At 38.8% G+C, this 24,823-nt stretch overlaps 1 protein-coding gene across 1 annotated transcript in view; it reads left to right on the top strand.

Annotated features, from left to right (window-relative positions):
• The first annotated feature begins 11,791 nt into the window (after window positions 1–11,791).
• The window catches only part of suclg2 (succinate-CoA ligase GDP-forming subunit beta), an 85,927-nt gene continuing 72,895 nt past the window's right edge, over window positions 11,792–24,823 (top strand). The window contains exon 1 of the mRNA XM_029501777.1: window positions 11,792–11,886. Within this exon, the coding sequence (XP_029357637.1) occupies window positions 11,803–11,886 (84 nt within the window). The 5' untranslated portion in view covers window positions 11,792–11,802. The remainder of the gene's footprint in view (window positions 11,887–24,823) is intronic.

Genomic DNA, 24,823 nt, shown 5'->3' with positions numbered 1-24,823 from the left:
TAATGTGATATTAAATGCTGCATTTTGGTGCTTTTAGGCCTTCTTAGGGGAAAGGATTGTCCTTTTTTCTCTCATCATGTAGTTTAAACCTATTCTTATAATCAAGACCAGTTTCACATCCACCCATTCATCCATCCAACCATTATCTATGCCACTTGTATTTGTGCAGACATGAGCACTAAAACCTTGCTTTGTGGGAAACGGAGTGGTCATGTACCTTCTCTTGTGTGGAGTCTGTTTCTTGGAGGCAAAACAAGTACATTCATACATTCAAGTTCATTCACAGACTGACCAGCGGTATTTTGTTCATCACTTGCATTGATCATATGATATAGTCCAAGAAATATGCACTCACTCTTAATGGTTGTTCAGTATTGTACTGTAGATTGTTCTCTGAAGTGTATCCCACACAGTGCAGTGCACGGTGTAGAAAATTAGTTCTGTTGTAACATCATCTGAACTTCATGGAAAAGTCTTACAATAGCCCAGCCTCTTCAAATGTCACCCTTTGAGTGAAACGAAAGCTGAGTTTGCACAAACAGTAGAAGCTGAAAAAATTGAGGCAGATAGACCGAGGTGGCACGTGAGTTGGAGGGATAGGGGAGGATGCACAAACATAAAACAGCATAAAAATGAAAGACCCGCGCTGGAATCCAATTTAGAGCTCCAATCAGATAAATACTATGGGAGAGACAGGCAGAGCTGAGGTAGAACAGCGTGTCTGATGAGATTCTGTGAGCACACATCAGCACCCATCTCGCCCTGCGTCACGGATAGGATAGAGATTGCATGCTTTGCTGTGAAAATCTCTGAATGGTGGCAAATCTGACATAGTTATTTAATATAGAAGGTCCATTTATATAAATCAGGGATGGGATAATCCACCGTCATAGAAGGAATACAGCAGAATTTTTTTCTTTTGAAAGACAAAAGCTTACAGGTGGTAGCCTTTTTTGCATGTGGTTTTTGTAGCACTATCATTGTACCTTCAAAAGAATAGTTGTGCGATGTACATCAACCTAAGTCCATCCATCCATTCGTTATTAATAACGTTAAACCCTGCAGGACCATGGGAGGACAGGAGGCAATCTCAGTTGACTCTGGATTAAGACAGGGTACATCCTGAAGATGTTACCAGTCAATCACAGGGTTCACAGAGAGAGAACTAATATTTACCACTTCATCTAACATGCATGTATTTGGACTGTCTGAGGAAGCCTAGGACCCCATGGGAGCCCAAGCAGACACAGATAACAAAAATAACACCAATCTTCAGTGAAAAAGCTTTCTCTGATCTTTCCCAGATGTCTAAAACCAACCATACGGAAATATGTCTTCATTTATCAGAACCACAATCTTTCCTTTTAACCTGGCAGATAGACACAGATACATCAGAAAGTAAGAATTTTTAAAATGCATTGGCAGTGGAAGAAGGAAAAACTCAGTGAGTCCAAAACCTTCAGTAAGGTTAAGCTCAGCAACATGGCCATAATTCCTCACTGGCTTTACCACCAACTGATGTGTGTTTGATGGAGTCAATCCATAAGCACTGCAATTTAACATGGAGCTCAGGTCTCTGTGGTGGTGGTCACAGCAACATCCAGGTTCCCCAAATCCATTTGCTGTCTAACTGTACATTAACTATACCTTTTGTTCAGAAATGGTCCAAATATAAATGCACTTTCCAGCATAAAATCTATCCCACCTGTGCCTCTATTTTTGAGTGTGCACTTATTTTAATGTGTATCCTGTGTATACATGAGCACTAAAACCTTGCTCTGTCTGACTCTCTCTGACATTTGAGTAGTCAATTTTTTTGGACGCATATATAGCAATTTATGGCAGAGCAGATATGCTGCCTCTGTAATTTGAAGTATTTTTAAATGTCCAAATACTTCATTATTATTATTATTTTAATCTTGATTCTCATTTATCTTATTATTGCCACAGGCAAGATTTTCTTATACAGTAAAACTTTCTGAATGATTTAAAAATCTGATTGAGCTTGAATCAGAATGTGTCTTGTAACCATGCCCCAACCTCAGAAAGCATCTCTTGTTAATGTTCTTGTGAGTGTCTTTCAATTCTCCTGAAGCTAGATCATATTTCATGTTTTTATTGAAAAGAGTGCACATTTGAGTTCATAATCGCCTCTGCATTACGCCAGGGGCCCATTTGTCTTTTGCTTCTCTGATTTATGTTGCACTAATCTCTGCTCATGGATTTGGATAGAGTGTGAATGTGGCCGGTGTCCGACCTGGATATCTGAAAGCATTATAAATTACTACAGGGAGTCTCAGGCTTTGAGACATTGTAAGGGTGGGGCAGTGCTTTGAGAATGCATCTACTGTATTGTTAATACATCATCAGCCTTGAGGGCCACCTCAGGGGCCAAGTTCGGGGTTGCAGTTATCTTTAAGCTTCAACTGACACAGTATGTTAAATTTCAATTGTGGCGTCTTAAGTTTGCTACTTTCTGTACATCGTAGACATATGGAAATGATGTGCAAGTTCTCGAGGCCTGTCCATCCTGGTCTGGAGTGGCCTGTCTCTGCTCTGCTGTGGTTGTTTTCCTGGGTGGAATTTGCACATCAGGCAGAACACTCCAGCTGTGATGAAAGGAAACTGATTCATAATTCATGTGGTTGTAAATGTGGGTGCAACGGGCTAATGGGGAATGTGCTGTTATGTAATGAGACACAGCATAATGAAATGTAGGAATATTGGCTTGACCCATGTGATAGGAACTGGGGTTTTTAATGACTTTGGCAGTTATGGCTATACATGTTATATTAATTTCATTTCCCAAAGACAGCTGCCTCTTTGCTCAAGGTGAGGTGCTCATCTAGAGTATATATGTATGTATATATATATATATATCCGACTAGCGGCTTGAAAAGAAATGAACAAACTTATAAGCAAAACAGCTTAAATTAATCTCGAAATACTCTTACCTTACAGTCTCATCTCATCTCTGTCACTGTCAACAACAGAAATAATTGACATGGATCTTTCTTTTGAAGGTACACTTAAGACCCTGGTAGAACACAGGTCAGACGTTCTTAGAAAATAAATAATTAAATCCAGGAGATAAAAGAAAGGTAGAAGGACAGACTAAAGAGAGACAGGGAAGGATAAACAGAGGAAGAGATATAGAAAGAGACAGTGATAGCATGCTAAGGAAGTGCGATTCCTTTGTTCTCATGCCACACACAGGAAAAGGCCACATCAATGATGTCAGCTGTTTCCAGCGAATAGCATAAAAGGGAGCTCGGCAAGGAGAGGGAGAAAGTGAAAGCAATCCATTTGAAATTCTGGGGGAGACTCAGTCCTCCCTGTCACTCGTCCATCCTTCCCCAGAAACAAAGAGCATTATGCATGAAGCCCAGAAGGTCTCTGAGCACACACCATGCTGTCGCCCAGCTTCACCATACAAAGTCACTCCAACAGCATTTCTCTAAGAATTCACAGTGCTGCATAACACAATGAGATATGTTCAAATCAATGAGAGGTTAAGAGGTGATAATTCTTACAGCTTTCAGCCTTGACCACGTCCTTACTGTCCCTTGAAGAGTGACTAACAGCCAGTCACCTTTCAGATATGAAATCCGTTCCCCGTGGATGGAGATTGAATAAAAATGGCAAACCAGAGTTATAAAAGATATTCAAATGCATTGTGTCCTGTTCTTTAGAAATCTCAAAGTGCTGTCTTGGATTTTCCAGATTTTTTGTGGATTTTCTCTTGGGTAGAAGAGCAAAACTTTTCTATTCTGCCTTAAAGTTTACTGAGGGGATGCAAGATAGGGATGTGGCAACCGCCCAAACACTGTGCAGGTGTGTTTTGCAGATAAAGTTAGGGTAAAATACACTGTAGGGAGGGAAAGTAAAGGAGAAGATAAAACCTGACTCAGATCATACACAGAATGAGTTATGTGATGGCACGTCCCGATAAAGACCTGGTGAGACAGAGCCACATTCACCTTCCTATGCATTTTTTATCACGCAACTGCTGACACAAATCATGACATGACAAGCATTTTATATTAAAAAAAACAGTCAAAGAGCTTAGCTTTCACCTGCTTGAAGACACACATGTTGCTGGTGACAGTTTTCAAATCTTTGAGGGACATATTTCTTCTCCTTTTCCTCTCCTCATCTGCATGACTCAAGATTTCTTGTCATAATCTCTTTACTCTCTTCTTAAAGAGATGGACAGGCTGACTTGTTGTACATAGTCTAGATATTAAGTTTCATTCATAAATACTTTTAAGCTTATTGAGTTGCAACTGATGACTTTACAACTAAGGATGAGTCAAATATCAATCAGTGTCAGTGTCTCCTGACTCCCTAATCCTTGAATGTCTTTCAAAGATTTTTTTTTTTTTTAATTCTTACCACACAGGAACTTAAGGATTTGTTAAGGTTATAGTTGTAGCATTAAATAGCATTCAATTCTAGCAGCAATTCTGCCCTATATATATATATATATATATATATATATATATATATATATATATATATATACATAATTCTCCTGTTTTAAGAAGATACCTGTTCACCAAACACGAATTGGTGATTTAAATTAGATCTCCAGAAGAGGTATGCTCATTTGCAAATTTGCATGCAAATTTCATAATAATGCATTGGCCAGTTCATTTTGGGGGAAAATTTTAAGTATGAATGACCAAGACCTAAAAAGTTTGCACACTCATTTCATAGGCAGATTCCTTACATTGTTTTCAAGTTTGTGGGAAGATGCTGTTACTGTGTTCACACTTTTTTCCTCCTACATTCCAGATGTGCAGGTCAGGAAAATTAATGAATCCTGATATTCTGTAGGCGGGAAGATGACAATATATATATATATATATATATTTTTTTTTTATTTTTTTTTTTTTTTTTGTCTGTATTACTCCCATCACATACTATAATCAATCATGTAGAGTATGCAAATGCTATGCAGTGTTTTCTTAACTCACTCTACACTACAAATAACACTGACATGTTATCTCTGATAAAAATGCATCTTCTGCGCATTTTGCATCCAGGTATTGTAAAAAAAACAAAACAAAGAACAACATTTCTCTTCATAAAAGTGCTGCAGAGAAAAATGCTGTGTGATGACTGAGCTTTCTAAGGGGCTGAAACACATGTGCCACTTAGAATTCAGCTGTGTCACAGCCCAGACCAGGCCAGTACAGACAAATATTGGTTTTGTGTCGAAAAGCTACTTGAAAGTTGGATGTGATAATCTTCCTGCTAATGGCCAGGCAAAGGCCTCCTTATTATTCTGGCCCCAGCCTCTCTCTGCTGAGGGTGTCTCCACAAGGTTAATTAGTGGAGGGTCCCCTGAGGTTCCCCACACGATATAGGCTCAGGATAGTGGAGGTGCTTCTACACAAACAAGGTTAATGGAGCCTCAGATAACTCCCTCCTTCTCTTTGCCTCATCCTCATGCACCCACGTGGAGGGTGCTACTCTGCCTCAGTTATTCATCAGCCTTTAAGGTGGAAGGGCCGGCTGCCTTGGGAATTAGAACTGTAGGTATTAGCTATTGAAATGACATTCACATCTGCTTGCGGTCATTGCATTATTTAAGTAATACTTCAGTTAGCAATGGGAAATGGCAGTATGGTAAACAAGCAGCTGTTATTTCCAGCTATATTATGTGATGAAAACCAAGATGCTTAATCATCGTGTGCCAGTGTGCAGAAACAGCAACAACAGAAAACATTCTTGCTACTAAAAAATGCATTTGGGTATCATTTCGCCCCGGAAACCCATTTTCGGAACTATCATCCATCAATGATCTTGGAGTGTAGCAGCTTTTCTGATGGAGGCAATAATGTCCTGTTGAGCTAATCTCAAGCCCATGGGTGCATCTGTCATCATTCCCCAAGAGACAGCAAGGCAGAAACATGAGGCTTAAATCAAAGAAATAACACACACTGAGAACAGGGCCTTTGGAAGGTCACAGTGCCACAAATGATTTTACATCAAAAGTCGCACTCTGAATCATACCCTTGAATAAAGTGTCTCTACAAGCCACTGCTGAGATGCATGGCCGAGGCATTCACACCTGTCTTTCCACCGTTTCTGCCCCACCCTCCTTCCTCCTCCTCCCACCTCCCTGACCTCCATCAGGAACGACATGATTTATCACACCAATATCCCCTTCAGCACCCGCCTGATTGCTTTGATTTCTCTATTGACATTTCCCACTTACCCACCTGCATGCATTTTTCATGCTTGTCCTGGGATATGAGTGTGCATCCCGAGATGATAGTCATGATATCTGTCTTTCTGTGCCTGGAGCTTGATGTGTTACAACCATGTTTACTTTAGATGTTGTCCATTGGCCAAGAGCCTGAGTAATACAGCTCTGTCTATCTCGGCAGGTTGTCTTGTCTTATGAAGATAGCACCTTCAGAGAGGAGGGGATGAGGGATGTCCTGCTGCTTCTTAGAGGTCACAGACGAGAAGGGTGATGATATGCTGGAGGTTTCTCAGGGGAATGAAAGGCAGGAGAAGAGCAGCTAAAAGTTTTAAAGGATGACCCAGTCCCCCTTTGGCAATGAAGGGAGCACAGCGTGCAATGAGAGCCTTGTGAAAGAATCTGGCTCCTCTTACTCTCTTATATGCAAATCTAAGCACTTTCCCTGCCTCTGCTGGCCTTGCCACTGTGTTTATGAGTGTTTGTCTGTGTGTGGGGGGTTGCACATGTTTGTGAGTTAAGCAGGTGCGGTGTTTGGTTTTGTTTGGGTTATGAATTCTGTCCTCCCCAATGCACTGAGCCATGCTGTGTGATACTGAAATTCGAAATAAAACAGGGCAATCTATTGAAGCCAGCTTTTCAGATGTCCCCTCTCTATGCTGGTGGGGTTTGTCTGCATTAGTCTTCCAATATGGGAATACAAAAAAGCCCCCTTCCCTCTGCAGTCCTAAAAAAGCTCTTCAAAACATATGCTTCTCCATTGTATAGATATATATAGATATAGTTCTGACAGGCCCTCCAATTTTCATCCACACATCTTTCAACATGAATACATGATTAACAGATCAATCACTTCTATGAGAGCTTCTCTCATCTGATATCATAATATAATCTCTCTGCTGCTTTGATCCAAGCTGGTTATTTCCATCCAGGGAACTGCTGCAAAATCAGCTAGAACATCACACCCAACATTTCACAAGCTCTGTTTGATGCTCCTGTCTCAGAGCATGGAGACCCAGTGACTATGTTATTCCACAGCACATTAATGGATGGGCCTCCAGCTGAGTGTGGCTGACAGACATCTGGGGTAGAGAGATAGCTAAGATGTGGCAGCTCCTGTCGCTGTATTGATTCACTCTCTAGCGCTGACATTCAGAGTAGACGCAGACACGAGCCAGGTTTTAACAATCTTATGTTCTTGGACTGTTAGGGGTTTTAAGGGGGAAAAGTGAATGTTATTGTGGGTGATGTGGAGGTATGGCAGTCCACGGAGAAAGTCAGCCCTGCTTAAATTCTGGAGTGAAAAATGTTTACTGTGTCATACTCTGTCCAAACTCTTTCGGAGTCAATGGAAGGATGAAAGAGTGGGCTCTACTCATACATATGCACAGCCATGAAATTGTGAACTCCAAGGGTGAGCACAAAAAATGATGACTAATTATCTTTGCCGTCTGTCATCTCAAAAGATGTGCTGAGCTAAGGGTGGCAATGACCATCCCCCTTCTGCCCATCTTTCACTTTCTTTCTTTGTCCCCTCTGTCACTCAGGTTTTTTGTAGTGCTTTCTTGTCTGTTTTATTTTTCCTGCCACGCAGTCTGCTTGCTGTCTCTCTGACTAAGCTGCTAGATTCCTTGCTTGTTGACTCAGCAGTTAAGTGCATTAATTCCCCATCTTTTTCACTCATTTAGTATTCTGTCGGATAAAAAACAAAACTATGGCTCTGGCTAGCTAATACCACATAAATCTTTATGTAAACATATAGTAAAATGGAGTACAAAAATTGAGCTTTGAGTAAGATCACAACACTGTTACAAAGCTGAAAAGCTACTTTCAAAACTTGTATGCACTGATGTGTCCTTATTCTTGTATGCATTATCTGCACTTCTGAGCCCAATGAATCATATACATATATTCACAGAGGTCAAACCTTGTAAGCTGGTGCTTGGACATGTCTGCTTTTCTTAAAGTCTGACAGGCGCAATGGGAGTGCAGGATGAATAAAAAGAAATGGCCCTATCTGCATTCAGTCAGAGAAAGGGTCATTAAAGCATCCGGACTCCAGTGCGAGTGTGAGATAGACGGACAGATGAAGAAGGAAAATCTTTTTGAATGCTAGTGGATTCTTCTTTCTCTTTCTGGTGATCCGCTATGTGATGCTATCCAGCCAGTCACCTTAATGAGATGGACAGAGCCTGGCTGTAATTGTCTCACTGACTTTTGAAGAGCACCCTGCAGTCAGGAATACTGTGCAGAATTCTTTTTGAACATACAACTGGGAAATGTGGCTAACAGACAGGCCAGACAGAGGCAAACACACAGAGAGGAGGAAGAAAATAGAGTAGAAACAAAGAGACAGCGGGAGAACGAGAGACGGCAAGCACAAAATGAAAGTAGCGCAGTGAATGAAAGCAGAGAAAGAGGGAGACACCTGAGACTGAGGTGAAAAAGAGAGAGCAGTGGCATATAAACAGAGGTCAAAAAATGTGCTCCAAACTCGGGGGAGGTTTAGTATGTCAGCTCCTAGCTGCGAGCCCTGTGGCTTGTTGGGCAAGCACCCTGCTGCTACTGAAGTGGGAGGGAGGGTTCATAGCTGACCACACAACCTGTTGAGAGCTGTGCCTCTCTGACAGTTTGCAGCTCACTGAGGGGAAACTGACGATAGATTATTGAGGCAAGCCACAAATTACTCACACTGCCTCTACATTTGCTCAGATTCCTCGGGGAAAGAGGAGCGGAGGGATAAAAATAGCTGCAACTGGAAAAATGATCAGCAAGAACAATGAAAATGGGCAGATTCTGACTCATCACACATGATTGGTGATTTATATTAAACAGCAGGTGTATATGCTACATATGTGACAATTCATTGATGCCTACGATTGCTTCTAACTTATATTTTAAGTGTCAACACTGAATTACTCTCCTAAGTTATACAGGAATACACTTACAAAGGGTGTGAGGCAATGCATTTGTGGCATCATATACATTTAGCTTTATTCATGTCAGCTACAAGAAAACATACAATGAGAAGAAATGCAACATGTGAAATCTAAGTTTAAGTTTCATTAAAAAACTGTGAAAAAACAAATGTATGATGACTTGATACCTTAGAAATGTTTCTGATGTAAGTCCAGTGTTTAGGGTTGGTTTTTGGTCTATGATTTGCACTTTTTTCCTTTTTTAATCAAAAATTAAAGCAAGACTATAACAAGATCTAAATAACCTTGTTATGTGTTATGCATTGTTTCCAACACTCTTTTCGGACACACTAATTCTAAAAGAGTTCACCAATGCAGGTCATACTGAGGGTTTGGATGAGATGAGATATAAGAAATATTACTTTCAACTTCCATTGAAGTAAAAGTATAAAGTTTTTAACAAATTTAACATTTAAGTTTTGCTTACTAGAAAAATAAGCACTACTTGCTTTGTATTCTGGGAGAGTGACGACACTATTGTGATCACACTGCAGAATAAAAACTGTTTTTGTTCTGCGAGACAGGACAACATCCTAAATGAGAAAAGTTGAATTGCATTAGTAAGGGTCATTGATATTCTGACAGTTCTGTCTGAATATCAATTCCTTTGAGAGGAGAAAAATGTCCCTGGTGAGACAAAGAAAAAAGGAAACTAGAGCTTGAAAATGTTTGAGTGAATCATCTATTAGTCATTCTGTGTGGCTTTGGCTCCTTGTGAATTTTTAAACTTAAGATGAGCATTGCCACTCTGCAGTGACACAAAGGGAAGAGACCATGCATTTTATGTATTTGACAGGATTTGTTGACATGCTGAAGTATCATGCCAGTGCAGCACTTTTCACTTCATTTGTGTTCTTACAGTGGTTATGTTAAAAAAGCCAGCTACCAAAGAGTATTTTACTGTGTGGAATATGGATCACTGACTGTCAAAAGCTCTCACCCAGAAGAAAGGGGTTAAAAGCAAAAATATCAAATAAACATGAGGAAATTTCCACCCTAGTTGATATTAAAGTCCTTCAAATTTGCACTTTTTGAAAAAGTGTTTGCAGCTTTTACATAAAAGTATTTGACCCTAGCAGAGGAGCGGTCTCTAGATTGTAGTTGTTGATCACCATCCCCTCCTCTCTGTCTTGTCCTCCCCAGGTTGCTGACACTGATGGTTTCTAAGTGAGTATCTCATCCCTCGCTCTCTGCCTTTGTCATAATCACTGCTCTTTATGATCGGTTTGCCCTCTCTGCCCTTTCAAGATGCGGCGTGTAATGAGGGCTCTGGAGGAATGTGTGAGTGGGCTATTTAGCTATTCAGACAAGAGCAGCTCACACATCCCACGCTCTCTAACGCGACTCCCTACCAATACCACTCAGCTGAGCACAGCAATTGTTTGTCCTGCTTCAAAGGTCACATAGTGGATCAGCTCATACAATTACAATATACATTGCGCCTTTCAGTGCATAATCATTCATGTAAATCACATGTTTAAAAGGACCAATTTAAGTCTTTGATTGAAATCCATTCCTACAAATATGTATTGTAATAACTTGAGAAACTAATACAAAAAGCTGCATTTTGTGACTGTTTACAAAATTCTGACCCATGCTTGTTTCAAACCATAACTGCAGCATGCACATCATCAACATTTTACACTGTAAATTATTCATAAATTACTCATAGCCTTGCAGTGTACCCCCAGTTTCAGACAGAAATATTTTCTATGGACTGAGTGACTTTAGTTTTTAAATTACTGCGATAATTTTTTTGTGAAATGTATACATCCATAAATATGAATGTATGCCTGACACATGCTGGTTTTGACTGACTTTTCATTCGTCTTCTACCACTTATCCATTTCCTTCCTGGTTGCGGGGGGAACTAGAGCCAATCCCAGATCAAACTGGGTGAGGGGGGGGGGTCACACTGGACAGGCCATCACAGGGCCAACACACAGAGACAGACAGAGACCAACAACCACTCACACTCACACTCAGACAATTTAGTTTAACAAATTAACCGAAACATGCATGGAAGGAAGCCCAGGTGGGCATGGGGAGGACATGCAAACTCCACACAGAAAGGTCCCAGGCTGGGAATCAAACACATGAGCTTCTTGTTGTGAGGTAACAGCATACTCATACTAACCAGCTATAATAAACGGTTTGCTCTGGTAAATTCCAAATTGCACATAATGAACCCAATCCAAGCCATATATGCTGTAAATGTAATATAAAATCCAGTTTAATTTGTGGTGTTTCATAGTTCCTTTTGATCAAAGCTCAGAATCGTTTTAACCACCCAGCCTTCTATTTTCATCCATCAACATAGTTAAATAAAACTAAGGAGTTAAACTAGCGATACTCTTTGACTTTTGAAAAGGATGAAAAGGTTGTTGTTTCTGGAGAACACAAACGCCGAAATGTAAACTCTATCTGTTAAATCAACAGCTTAGATGAAGTTTCTGTTATTTGAAGTCAACCCATAGATTGACTCTTCGCTTCTTAGGCGAAGAGGCGTGGCTCTTCCTGAAGCCTCGCACGCGCCCGCCGACCTGACCTATGAGCAGCCCCGCGGTGTACGCGCACATGCCCACGACGTCATCACTCTTCGGTTTCAACATGGCGGCATCCATGGCATCCCAGGCTGCAGCGAGAGGACTGAGGACGGCCACTTCAAAACATATTCTCCTCGACAAACTCAAGGTACCCGTGCAGGACACACCGCCCACACTGCTGTCGCCTCCCGTCTCGGCTCGTCCCTGCTGTCCGTATCCGCTGTCTTCGTCCCGGGGAGCCGCTGCTCTGGCTACCATGTTAGCATATTAGCATGTGTGAACGTAGTGGCTTGTTAGGACACAGTTTAAGAGGGTGACTGTCCTCTGCTGATGTACCGCCCCTTTCTACCTTCTAACCTCGTAACCTACAGACCTGTTATACGTGTAGCCACCGAGTAAGTAACTGCCTTTTAAAAATTACAGCTATCTAACAGCAGCTTTCATGAGCAAAACTTCACGAGTCACTAATGATGTCCTGTCTGATTGCTTCAAAGTGCTAACTGCAGCAACTTTACTTGACTTTGATTAAAAAAGTGTAGAGGCTAATGATTTAAAATAAGTTTTTAAATCGTCTTTATGCAGAGGGTCTACATGCTGTAGAGGAGGTTCATTATTAACAGCACAGATAGTACTATATGCTTAACATGTACTTTTAAAACCAGCTCAGGTTAGATATACTCTGCCTGAAGTTTCTGACTACAGCAACCTTGCAGATAAGGCTACTGTGAAAAGGTTAAGTCTTGTACTTTGAGCCTCCATCTGTTTGTGAGTTTCAAACGACAGTTGGCAGCGTGCATCCCATTTGCTTTCTGTGTACGCAACGACAAATTATTTCAGATGCATTGTTATTTGTTACAAAAATAAAGCATTAGACCTAATGATTACAAACAAATTGCTGCCAAAGGCACAGAGAATGAACCAGAAATAAATCCCCCCACTTTGTGCTGACTGACAAACCAATTCACTTGTGAGAGAAAAAAGGAGTTGTGTTATTGTAATTTAATTTCAAAGCTTCAGGACAAGCATAGACAGATCGATAGATAAATAAATCAGTGTGTTCTTCTGCAAGCTGCGCCTCAGTTTGATATTCTCCTTCTCAGTCGGGAGCAGTGATTCATGATAACACGACTAGAGCCATCCTGACAGAAACGACAGTGCAGAAACCTGTTGACCTGATGAACATTGGTCCTGTTCAGAAGGCACACTGTGTTTGCTGTGTTCTAACAGTATTAAGACTTCTATAATTTCATGTCAAAGTTACTTTTCTTTTCGGGCCCTTACCCTACTTACAACACTGTTTGACATCCATACGGTGTTAATCAATGTTGTAATAAACATTGAACAATGTGTGATATTTCAGGCAGCCAATACCGGTCAATGAAAAAATGATCACCCTAGGATTTTGCTGATTAAAAAGTTTTATGAATACAGTGAACATTGTAATTTGGTAGCAGTGCATTAATTAATCTAGCAACAATGTTTTTTCTACTAATCAACTCAGTTTTAAACATAATCTAAAATAATGATAAATGTGAGTTGCCATCTCAGCATTTGCAAAGGACAAAGGTTATCGGTAAAATTGATTGGTAAACCTTTGTTATTGATTAAGGTTATTCATACTGATTGCTTTGGAGAAGGAACAGCATGTTTGGCATAGCTTGTTGCACAACGATCAGTGGCATAAATATTATTTTAATGTCCATCCAAATTAATCAATTTAGATAAATATGGTAAGGAGACGTAGCTGAGGCAGTAGTCTTTGAATATGAACTTTCACTGATTCAACCATGCAACAAAGACAGTTTTCCCTCAAACACTTATAAAGTGTCTTGTTGGAGAATGAATTAGTATCCTAGGAAACACTTTTCAGAGAGTATATGACAGGGAAACCTGCACTGAAGGCAAAGGATGACTCAATTAGGTTGCTGAGAAGTATTGTTGGGTACTTAGGCATGCTACTATTAACACACACACACACACAAATAAGATTGATATTATTTGTTATTGATGTAAGTTAACACAATGTATGTAAAACTTGGCATATATAAAATTTGCCAAAAAAGCTTTAGCTCGTACAAGCTGCAGTGAACCAACATCAGGATTCATCATTAATTAAATGATCACATTTAAACCCAGATAATACATGAAATCTTAAGTACAATATAATGCATGATAACACTTATCTTTAATGTTAAATTTGATATTATTATTATTATTATTGTTTAATTTTCACTCATTCAATATCAAAATTTTGCTATAGCACATGTAGTGATGTGCCATTACAACTTTAATCGTACTGTACCCACTTCCCCTTCGTTTTTCTTTCTTCATCTCTCTCTGGCCTTTAGAAGAGAGCAATGATCAGTGATTCTCTCAGTTCTTTGTCACAGTATCAGATCCTGAACTGACTGACAACCAGGTATATCTACAACAGGATCAAATCAGCTTATACAGAATGTTAGCTAAACTAAGGAATTAAATTTGTGCTTAATTCTGAACAACAATGAAGAGGACATCACAATATTTAGATGGTTATGCTCTGAGATGCTGTTAAAAGGGGAGTAGGATGTTGTTGTTTTTTTTTTTTTTTGCTTTCTTTGGCCTCTCTCTCACTCTCCTCCTCTCTCATAAATCAAATCTTCAGAATTTTTGTCTGCGCAGTGAGATAATCCTCAGGCTGTTTTTCACTGTCCATGCACATTGGTGAATTTGTAAACATTTGTTAAATTTCTATTTTTTGTAAGGTGTTCCTGCTTAGTAATAATCTCGATGTGTTGTGGCCCAGCGTGGTTTGAAAGGAAACGCTGGGAAGAGAGGTGGCTCAATGAGACTCAGTCCTGAATATTTTACAGAGGGGGCTGGAGAGCCCTCTGCTTGCAACGACTTCTCTTGCTGGAACTTCAAACGACGGGCAGCTTCCCCATCTGTCTCAGCAAGAACACATTTACATTTCCTCCCCGCAAGGGATACTGGAGGACAAAGTTAGCTCTAACTGGATTTGAATATCGCTTCACCAAGGTTAATAGCCATTTCTGTAGCTGGTGAGGTGCTTAGGCTTTTTCAATAATTTAGAAGGGCTGCAGTCATTAGGTATTGTTGGCAGACTCTGAAATGCGGAACGCAATGAGTGAATGAACTCCTATCAGCTTAACTTCTGCTGTTGTTCCTGTGTAGATAATGAGGGAGGAGTGGGAGTCATGCTGGAAATTACTTGAGAAAACGATGGCAGTGATTGCTGACAGCTGTAATTCATTAAAAGTGCCATATGCTGAAGATTATCTTCAGTTGCCATACAAACTTATCAATCATTTATGGAATTAGATCATCAAGTTTATTGTAGGTGTCATTTGTATTTCATAACTGGGTTTGCTTGGAGCAATGTGAACATTTTTCCAAGTCATGTGGGCCTGATTTGCCCTAATGAATACACAAGACTGGGTCAGTCTGGTGAGGTGATCATTTGGTTTCTGTGTCATAACAATAGTTCTGTTACTATATGAGGAAACACACACTGTGGTGGTGAAACATTGCATTGAAGTTGCTTTGTGTAATATTTTTGTGACTAGAATCAGACAGTTCAGGCAAACGGCAACATCAGTGAAGTGTTTTAAAGCGTTAGGAGGTTAATGTAGTTGACACACTAATCCATGATTTGCAGCGCCTAGTAAATGCCTGTTGGCATGTTCAAAATGTACACTTGCATGGCTATATGACTGAACTTTGACATAGTTGTGTGTCCTTGTATTTCTGCCTTCTTATTCCTGTATTATCATCCCTTTAGATTTCACACCTTTGAATGTGACTGTGTACAACCTCTCTTATTAACTATGCTAATTACAGTAATCCCTATCTGTAGAGACACAACATCCAAGTTTTCTTTTCTTAAGCCTGTCTGCAGGAGATTAGACCTGCCCTGCCTAAAGACCTGCCAATGATGCAAATCTCACTGATCTAAATCCTGGAGCCATGCTCTACTGCTCCCGCCTCTCCCTCCACTGCTCTCTTCTATTCTTGGATCTTTAACAGACAGATGTCATTTATCTCTCCACATTTTAATGGTCTGAGCACGGCCTTGGCTTTTAAGAAGTATGGATATACAGAGCTACAAGTAGCTCACAGCTAATATGAAGAAATGGTGTTATGCATATGACTTTACATAATTCCCCCCCCCTTTTTTCTTTATAGTCAAACATGAATTTTGATATCATCAGTAAGCAGCCTGGAAATAATGGGATTTACAAAAAATATGCAAGTGTTTAAAAAAAAAAAAAAAAAACCTCTTTCGCTCAAAAAAAAAGTATTCACAAAGTTACACTGTAATAACCATTACAAAATGACAACAGAAGCAACTATTATGGTATGAAACAGTAAACTTACTGTGAGACACTCAGTATAGAATTTTACCTGATTTAGCAGGGTTTTCTTATCTACTCACGGCCCTGCTGCTAATATCTAATCAACCAAGTGTATCATATCAGACAAATAATACTATGTTTTTGAAAGTGACCTTAGGTATTATCCCTATTACGTCCTTTGGCACAACATACTACACAACACTTGTCTAATTACAAGACAGTCTCTATTTATGCCACACCATTCGTAGAAAAACAGTCTACAATTATTATGGTAGTGATTTTGATAGGCGCTCTTATGACTACTGCTCTCCCTGATTCAGCCAATGCTCATGGATGTGGACACCATAAAGTTCCCCTTTAAATCCTTCCTGGATGGTTAGCTAAATGGATGGAGAAAAGAGATGAACTCACAACCTGAATGGGAACAAATCAATTACGTAGAATTGGTGAACTGGCAATCTGTTAATTTCTTAAACATTTGATAATGCCCCTAGAGGAGCACTCTGCTTAATTAACTCTGTAGTCGTTTGTCGTCACTAATTTGGCGGTGTCATTTCAAAAGGCTTAGGGTCTAGCCATGACAAGTAATGAGGATTTTAACCTCAGCAGACAACTGGGGATACTGCTTCATAATATGAGATATTAAGTGCCTCTGGAAATTCCACTTGTCCCCTCACTATGGTGAGTGGGTTAGAACAAAGTGCGCAGCTTTGCACAGGCAAGGACGATTTTGTTTGCGCAAGAATGAAATGTTCCTTCTGTAGGACCCAAATCTGCAGATCTTTACACTGAAACTCTGTGGGAATACATGAGAAATGATGTGAAGTGGGGGAATTATAGGTAAATATTGAAAATTTCCCAGCTTTACTATAAGCTTTAATGTTCACAAGAAAGCTTGCTTTCACAAAAACATAGTTTGCCATCCAAAGGTTTGTTGCTTTAAGTGTAATCATTACAGTCCCTCCAGGATTTTGCGATGTCGCGATTGCAGCAGTCACCGCAAATCTGACCAATTGGGTTAGCCTGCCTATGCGTGACAACATGTATCAAAGAAAATTAGTCGCAAATAAGAAGTTTCATAACTGGTTGTCCCACCCCAAGTTAGAGTTACAACCTCTCACGGTCACTTCTGGCTCCCAAAAATAAATAAATAAATAAACAGGCACCAACAAAAACACATTGTGGTCTGTAGCGCAGCAACCAACAGTAAACAATTCTGCTATGTATTCTGCCATGCCCCACATGCTTTCTGATAGTAATGTCAGCACGTTAGTTTAACTGGCTACCGTGACTGGAGTCTTTTTTTTTTTTCCTCCCTCTTTCAAAGGTGGGACATTTTCTGTGACAGGTTGCCCCAATCAGAGACTGCCACTGAAAATTGAGGACGTCTGGTCACACTATATTTTGTCTGCGTCTCAAATGGTGTGTGTGTGTGTGTGTGTCTCTGTGTGTGTTTTTATGCATCGGAGTTAATGAGTGTAAGAGGGACAGTTAACAAATTATTAACGTGACAGTTGACTAAAGTTGGGGATGTCATTATGGAGTTTAATGTGCAGCCGATAAAAGTTAATTGCTGTCAACGTTAAAAAATGTTCTCTGCACTTGATTTTAATATGCAAATAAAGAATATTTTGTTAGAGTTGTTGAAATTCTGTGCTTTTGTGAGCTAAGGTTACAGAGAATACTTAAAATATTTATAACTAATTTCCAACATCACAATCTGATGCACTTTTATTTAATTTTTGTTTAATTTACTGGTAGAAATTCTCACAATTACAATTCTTAAAGGTTTAACTTGTTGGTAACAAGCCAAGTTAATAACAAATAACAAATAATTAATAACAAATTGCAAATTTTCAAGTTGTCATGGGCAGATGGACGGACCACTAGATGCAGTGGCAGACTGACATTGCTTTCTGCAGAACCATGTTGCTGGTGTGGTTAAAAACAGTCTGAATCGTCTTCACTTTGACTGTGGGAAAAAATACTGTCATCGTTTAACATGTTTACATTAAGACCTGTTTAGATTTTTCTCATTTGTGGTATTTTTCTTAAAAAAAAAAAAAAAAAAAAGACTCCACCACAACAGGTCACCTCAAATTTTGAGAGGCAAGAATGTGATAGTTAGAGTCCTCAAAATCATCTCAAAAGCCCATTTGAACCACCCCTGACTAGAAACGTTTCATGCCGCATCAATACAGATATCTGAAAAATTCAGAATGCAATATTTTTGTGTATACTCCATGAATTCATCGTGGATTGAAATTTCTCTCTCTCACCTTCTAAAGTAATAGCTTTAGGTTAGAATGTGTCTTCTTTTTATGGTCTAGTCTGAGCGTGTTACTTTTTTATTTACTTTTGAAAGGGGGTGATTATAACGTGTCTTGTTCAGGTGTCCAATGAGGCAGTGATTTGGCTTGCGTTGCAACACTTAGTTTTCTTGTGTCTTCTACGTGGTCTGCCAGTCATTCTAATGTGTCTGCTGCTCTGCCTGCATTAAAATTGTAACAACCTGTTCAAACTTTAAAAATTGGTGCCTATGGATGCAGTGCATACGAAAAGTTGAATCAAATTAACTTGGATTAATATCTACAGCAATTTTATGTCAGCAGATTAATCAAATGATAATTTCAGTTTTACATATAGCTGTTTGCTTTATTGTATCTAGTCCCCATTTTTACAATGCATAGTATAGGTGAAATGACCATAATTATCACTTCATAAGTATAATTTTATAGTCCATACAGTTCACTATCATGGTACAAATAATCAAAGTAGTCTTTGCAGGTAACTATTTCTCATCTACTGTGTAATGATAAATAATTATAATTGAAAATAACCTAAGCACCACATCAGCATGTATGAATTTTGGCCGTGGCTGGGTTCTTAGAGCCACACTCCTGATGTGCTTAGATAAATAGCCTGGGTTAAGAGATAATGTTTCCTTAGTGTTACTACTGCCAGGGAAGAATCACATCTTCACTCACTATTCTCTGGATCCTGTCTGGTATCACTGCCATTCAAGAAACAAATGTGTTTTTTAACCTGTGATGTCAACCCTTTGAATTTTTGAGTGACAGATTGACGAGGGGCGCAGCATCGACTGGCTGCTGTTTATGGGGCTGATCAAAGGCGATTGCCTGCTTTGTAACCTTCCCTTGTAAATTAAGGCTTATAGCTCCAATAAATTTCTAAGGGAGCCAGAACCACTCTGTCAGACAGTGACTTTTTGACATTGTTCCAGTCTCTCTTAGTGATAAAGACAACTGCTTTAAATTAGCCCCAGGATATTGACTCCTTAAGTTTAACAGAAGGGCAAACGACAGAGTAGTGGCGTGTCTTGAAATGACTTTGGAAAGTGCCAAGATCAGACATCCTTAATGTGATGACACTTCTCATAACAAGTGTGGTTTGACATTGTACACGCTGCTCTCAACCAAACATGAGACTGCACAATTTTGTGCCTCTTAGGAGGAGCCCTGATGTTACATGATGCTCAGCTGAATACCATATGGACCAGCCAAACAAGTGCTGCTGCAGTATCGTTGACTGTACCAAGGTTTTGTCCTTCACTGCCACTCATGGATTAGAACAGCTGAGACAGGGACTCGGCAACCTGATGCAGCTGCTGCCATAGCACCGTGTGTCCTCTGTGTTCCACTGTGTGAGGCTAAGGCCACTCCGAGTGCTCTAAGAACAGAGCTTCCGTATGGTGACATAGCTAAATCAGCACATTTCACTTTTCTAACTATTCCTTTGCTCTTTTTTAACTTTTGTCAACTTTGTTTTTGAAAAATGTTTCTGTGAGTTGTTGACCTAGATTTTTTTTTTTTTATGAAATTTGTAAATTTTACATTCATTTTAACTTTGTTCCACTATATGGCTTGTGGTGAAATTCATACTGGATATTGTGAAACATTTTTACAGAATCATCTTAAACCTGTAAACATGATCAGTTTTGACAGGTGGCTAAGGTGTTACCCCATTTTGGGGTAAACAGTGAAGCTGTGTACGCACCAATTGCGTTTCTACTTTATCTCCTTAAGCTACTTCGGTGACAGGAGCACCAGGAGCCAGTCCTGTTAAGGCAGGGGTGTCAAACTCATTTTAGTTCAAGCGCCACATGAAGGAAAATCTATTCCCAAGTGGGCCAGACCGGTAAAATCATGGCATAATAACTTAAAAATGATGAAAAATTCTGATTGTTTTCTTTGTTTTAGTTTGGTCCAAAATATTACAAGCAGATTCTGAAACTATACACATCATAAATAATCCTCTCTTGACAAAACACTTCAAATTAGTTGCACATTCTGAGGAAAAAAATGGTGCAGTTGTGCAAAGCACAATGTTTCTGATTGGAACTTAGACTTCGTCTCAGTATATCTACAAAGCCATAAAACTTTAAATCACAGCCTATCTTGGATTGAACAAAATACAAACAATTCTTCTAGGTATCAAATACCTCATTTGCCATTTCCATATATTCATCCTGTGCTATTTCACCAAACCATACAAACTGAAGTAGAAACTATTCAAGAGGGTTGAGCTACTTCCTGCCTTGTAGGCTACACTATTTGATAAAAAAAAAAATTGTGTAATGCATGAACAATTTCAACAAACCAGCTTTATGAACTGAAGTGACTAACATTATTTCAGTAACTCAAACACTGTTCACTTTCTTTAAATCTCCACCATTTTCACAGAGCTATAATGGGGTGCAGTGTCTCATGTAGCATTTTAAGTGGGGTTAGCCACTGTTTATTTTACTCCTTAAACCTGGCATCTTTTAGCTTTCACAAGTGCATCAATATCAGACTCCACATCCTGAGTGGCAGCCAATTTCAGGATGTTATTCAAGTGCCTGTGCGTGAGCCTTGAGAGCAGCTTTGTTTTATTGATGCTCATTACAGAGAAAACTTGCTCACAAAATATGAGGTTCCAAACATACACAACACTTTTGCAGCATCATCTTGCGGGCCGGATTAAACCCGTCATACGTTTGACACCCCTGTATTGCTGTAAGTGCAACTACATCCGTTACATAAGTGCTGCTTCCAGAACAACTTTGATTTGGATGGCTAGGTCCTTTTGCTTGCAGCTATATTTTCTGAAATATTTAAACAATGAAATGAGAATTTTTTTTCTAAATTTTACTCACAAAATTGCAGAGAACAACATTAAGACTGAAATAAAATTTTAGATGAAATAACATTAAAATATGATTGAGGCTACTATTTATCAGTTTAAGGAGACAATAGCACCTATTCATCTGTTGCATAGTTGGTACGAATTTTGAATCTTTAGCTTTTTTGCTAAGCGCAATCTTTTTTTACTATTTATTTTTGTCTATTTGTTGTAACTGTGCTGTGAATGTAATATTTTATTATTTACAATTGACACAGTTTCATAGTTTTGTCTGTTGCGACTACATTTGTAAATTGTAATACAGTAAGTGTTCAGCGTCCTTCAGCAGTGTTTTACTTTATTTTAAGCTGTTAATGAAATAAAAAATCCATCAAGATAAAAACGTGTAGCACAACTCCTTTCTAATACACTATGCGTTCTTTACCAATTGTTGCCTCTGGTTTACCAGAAGTAACCTTAGATAACCTCACACAACAAGCTTTTCGATTTTGATGTGCTTGAAGGTCACACTGATCTGCACCTCATTGTGTAAACCTTCCCAAAGTTAGACACTTTGATCAAGACATTAATCAAGAGCACAGTGAGGATTTCACTGAAAGTAAGAATTAAAGTTTTGGCATAGAGAAAAAAAATCCCTTTTTCAAAAAGTCTTGAAAGTGTTGATCTTAGCTAAAGTGTATTGCTGTGACTTTTTGTGATCATTTGCCGAATGTCCAGGCTCTTGCTACAAGCCCACTGAAAGAAAAAATCTTCCATAGATTAAGTGCTTTGTCAGAATGACTCCAGCTTCTTTTTTGGAATGTTTTTTTTTTTCCCAAGAGGAAATGCAGTTCTAATGGTGTAAATCACAAGTCATGCTTCTGTGTTCATTAACTTTGTTATTGCTTCAATTGCACACTTTCATCTTTGGAAATAAATGTCATTTACCTTTAGTCAAGGATGCTCTGATGGGGCTTCACTCATCACTTGAAGCAATTTTGAATAATGCAAATCAATTGAAATTTGAAGGCTTCTATTCATGGTGTAAGATTTTTATATAACTGTTCTTAACAACAGATTTATTATATTAAGCATTAACCTGCTCAGGTCTTAGCCGTCATGTCGGTTTTGACATTGAGTCAAGGCCCTAGTCAAATTGCAGGATTTTAACAAAAACCTGCTAAGAGAATGGACATTGAACTTTGATATAGGTCTAGTGATTGAAGTGAAAGCTTGGATGTCAAATTTCCAATTTGCACTTATTTTCTTTATTGTGCTCAATGACGTTCGTGCTATAGAGAACTTTCTCTTTTGAATTGCAGAATGAATGGGATTGGTTCCCTAAATGTAATTTTCTTCTTCTCATTTAACTACAACAATAGAAAATATTGCTGGTAGCTCTCTGTTTTGCCCCTGTGTCCTATTTTTCTTCACGTGGATACATTCACAGGTTAGACCTTGAGTGCTTTTGTGTGTAGAGGAGTGTGCTGAATTCTTTCCATCCAGGACCCATGTTCGAACATACAACTTTGTTTTTGTCCTGGTGTTTGTCTCACCAGGATGCACAATGCATCCAGTGTGTCTGTTCTCATCGTCTTTTCTTGTGTATATTAGGAATAAGTAGAGCAGTAGATAGGCAGAAAAAATGGGTAGGGTTGTCTCTTGAGTGCTGCTGATGATAATCACTGTAGAGAGAGTGTCTCAGGGGACTGGAGTCCAGCTGCTTGCCTGCCTGCCTGCCTTATTGCCACATTGCCATTCGCCACTTATTGCATTCTTTTAGGGCAGACATGTTGCACTTGGATTATTCCTCTCCTGTCAATACAGAACCCAAGTGCAGTCATTATTAGTCCGAGGATTTTGAAGTAACATTTTTGAGAAGGACTTGTGAGAGAACTTTTTACAATATATATTTATTCCTAAAGTGGGAAGTCAACCTGTTCTCTAATAGTGTAAATGTAGAGTTGCATGATTTCAGAAGCAACTGGGTGTGGAAGTATTTCGTAGCTCCTGTTTGAATCCCGTAGTGTTATCGTGTTCCAGTATTTATGTTTCGTAACATTAAAACACATACGCGAATCTCCTTGATGACCTTGATGAGAATGAAGACAGTCAGATGCACCAATCACAGCTTTAGTACAATCGGAGTGGTTGGTTATTGCAGAACTACATTATAATATATGAATTTCATTGGCCTTGGGTTTAAAAGTGCATTGATTAAAGCTTTTCTGCAAAGTGTAATCTTTAGCTCATGATCACCATTAGCTGAGCATAAAACTTTTAAGGTCTGTGATTAGATGCTTCTTAGCCAAATGCCCAGTGGGAATGGGAGTTTGCACTTCTCCTTTTATGTCCAGAGGCTCGTATTGCATATTTTCTTTGTTTTAAATATTTTCTTGACATTTTACGCCTTGAAAAATATAGTTCAATGAATGTCCAAATGGGAATTAAACTAAGAATAATGTTATCATGGTGTTTAGTATCTATCCCAGCCAAAAACCAATGTATTTTACAGTTATATATCTTCTTTTACTGATGAATATAATGACTACTTGTTGCTTTAAAATTGAACAGAACATTTACTTCCAACAAAGATTTTTTTTTTTTTTTTTTTTTAACATCTTTTCACATTCAGTATTTTTATGGCAAATATATGTCTCATGACCTTTTAAGTACGAATACTTGCAAATAAAAAAGCAGTGTGTTGCATAGTTTGGTGCATTTTAGTCTATATTTTTTTAATAAAAAGAGCATCTCTTCCTGTCTGTTGACAGGTAAAGCAACAGGTTACCTCCTGTTTCAATGCTCGTTTATCTCTGTCTGGTGTTAAACCAGATGTGGCCGCATGGGTTTTATTCCAGCTTTGCTTGGCTTTACCATGGCACATTTCACGAATAACTGTGACAATATCAAGGCTCTATCTTTTTAATTAGGATTTTCAGTATTCTGGAATACCTGATGTCAAAAACTCTTTGACGAGCAATAGGAGGGTAGTAAACGATACAAAAAAAAAAACTCCAAAAACTGCATTCTCATTAACATCTGGGCTTCTGTTGTCAGGCTGATATTGGATTCAAGTGAAGAAAAACTCACATGCAACAAAATGATTCACATATATGTGGAGCTTAAAAGGTTCATCAACAAAAGAAATTGTTTTTGTAATGGTTATTTTTTAGATCATAAGGTCAGGTAAAAGGTCTTAATATCATCCTTTTAATGCAATTAATGCATAATCTAGAAAACATTGACAATTTTGGGTTTGTGATGTTTAAATTATTATAAATTAAATTAATTACTTGGGAATAATGATATTCTATATTCTGATGTAGAAAATAATAATTGTGTATACACACAAAGGTGGTGAAAGTGTTTTTCTACCTAGGTGCCATTTCATGGACTTTGAAGGGAATCCAAAAAAAACAAACAACAATTACATGCCTGAAATGTGCTAACTATAAATATTGATTCTGAATTCATTATGACATATTAAAAATCATCAAGTAAAAAATTTAGATTTTGTTATGATTAGATTTTTCTTCTGCATCTCCAACACATATTGCATAGTTTACCTGACTGCCTGGTGTGGCATGATGGCTTGCTTCAGTT

The sequence above is a fragment of the Echeneis naucrates genome, chromosome 5 (genome assembly GCF_900963305.1).
Source record: "Echeneis naucrates chromosome 5, fEcheNa1.1, whole genome shotgun sequence".
Classification (NCBI taxonomy): domain Eukaryota; kingdom Metazoa; phylum Chordata; class Actinopteri; order Carangiformes; family Echeneidae; genus Echeneis; species Echeneis naucrates.
Note: the sequence above shows the minus strand (reverse complement) of the source record. Positions and strands in the feature narration are given on the sequence as shown.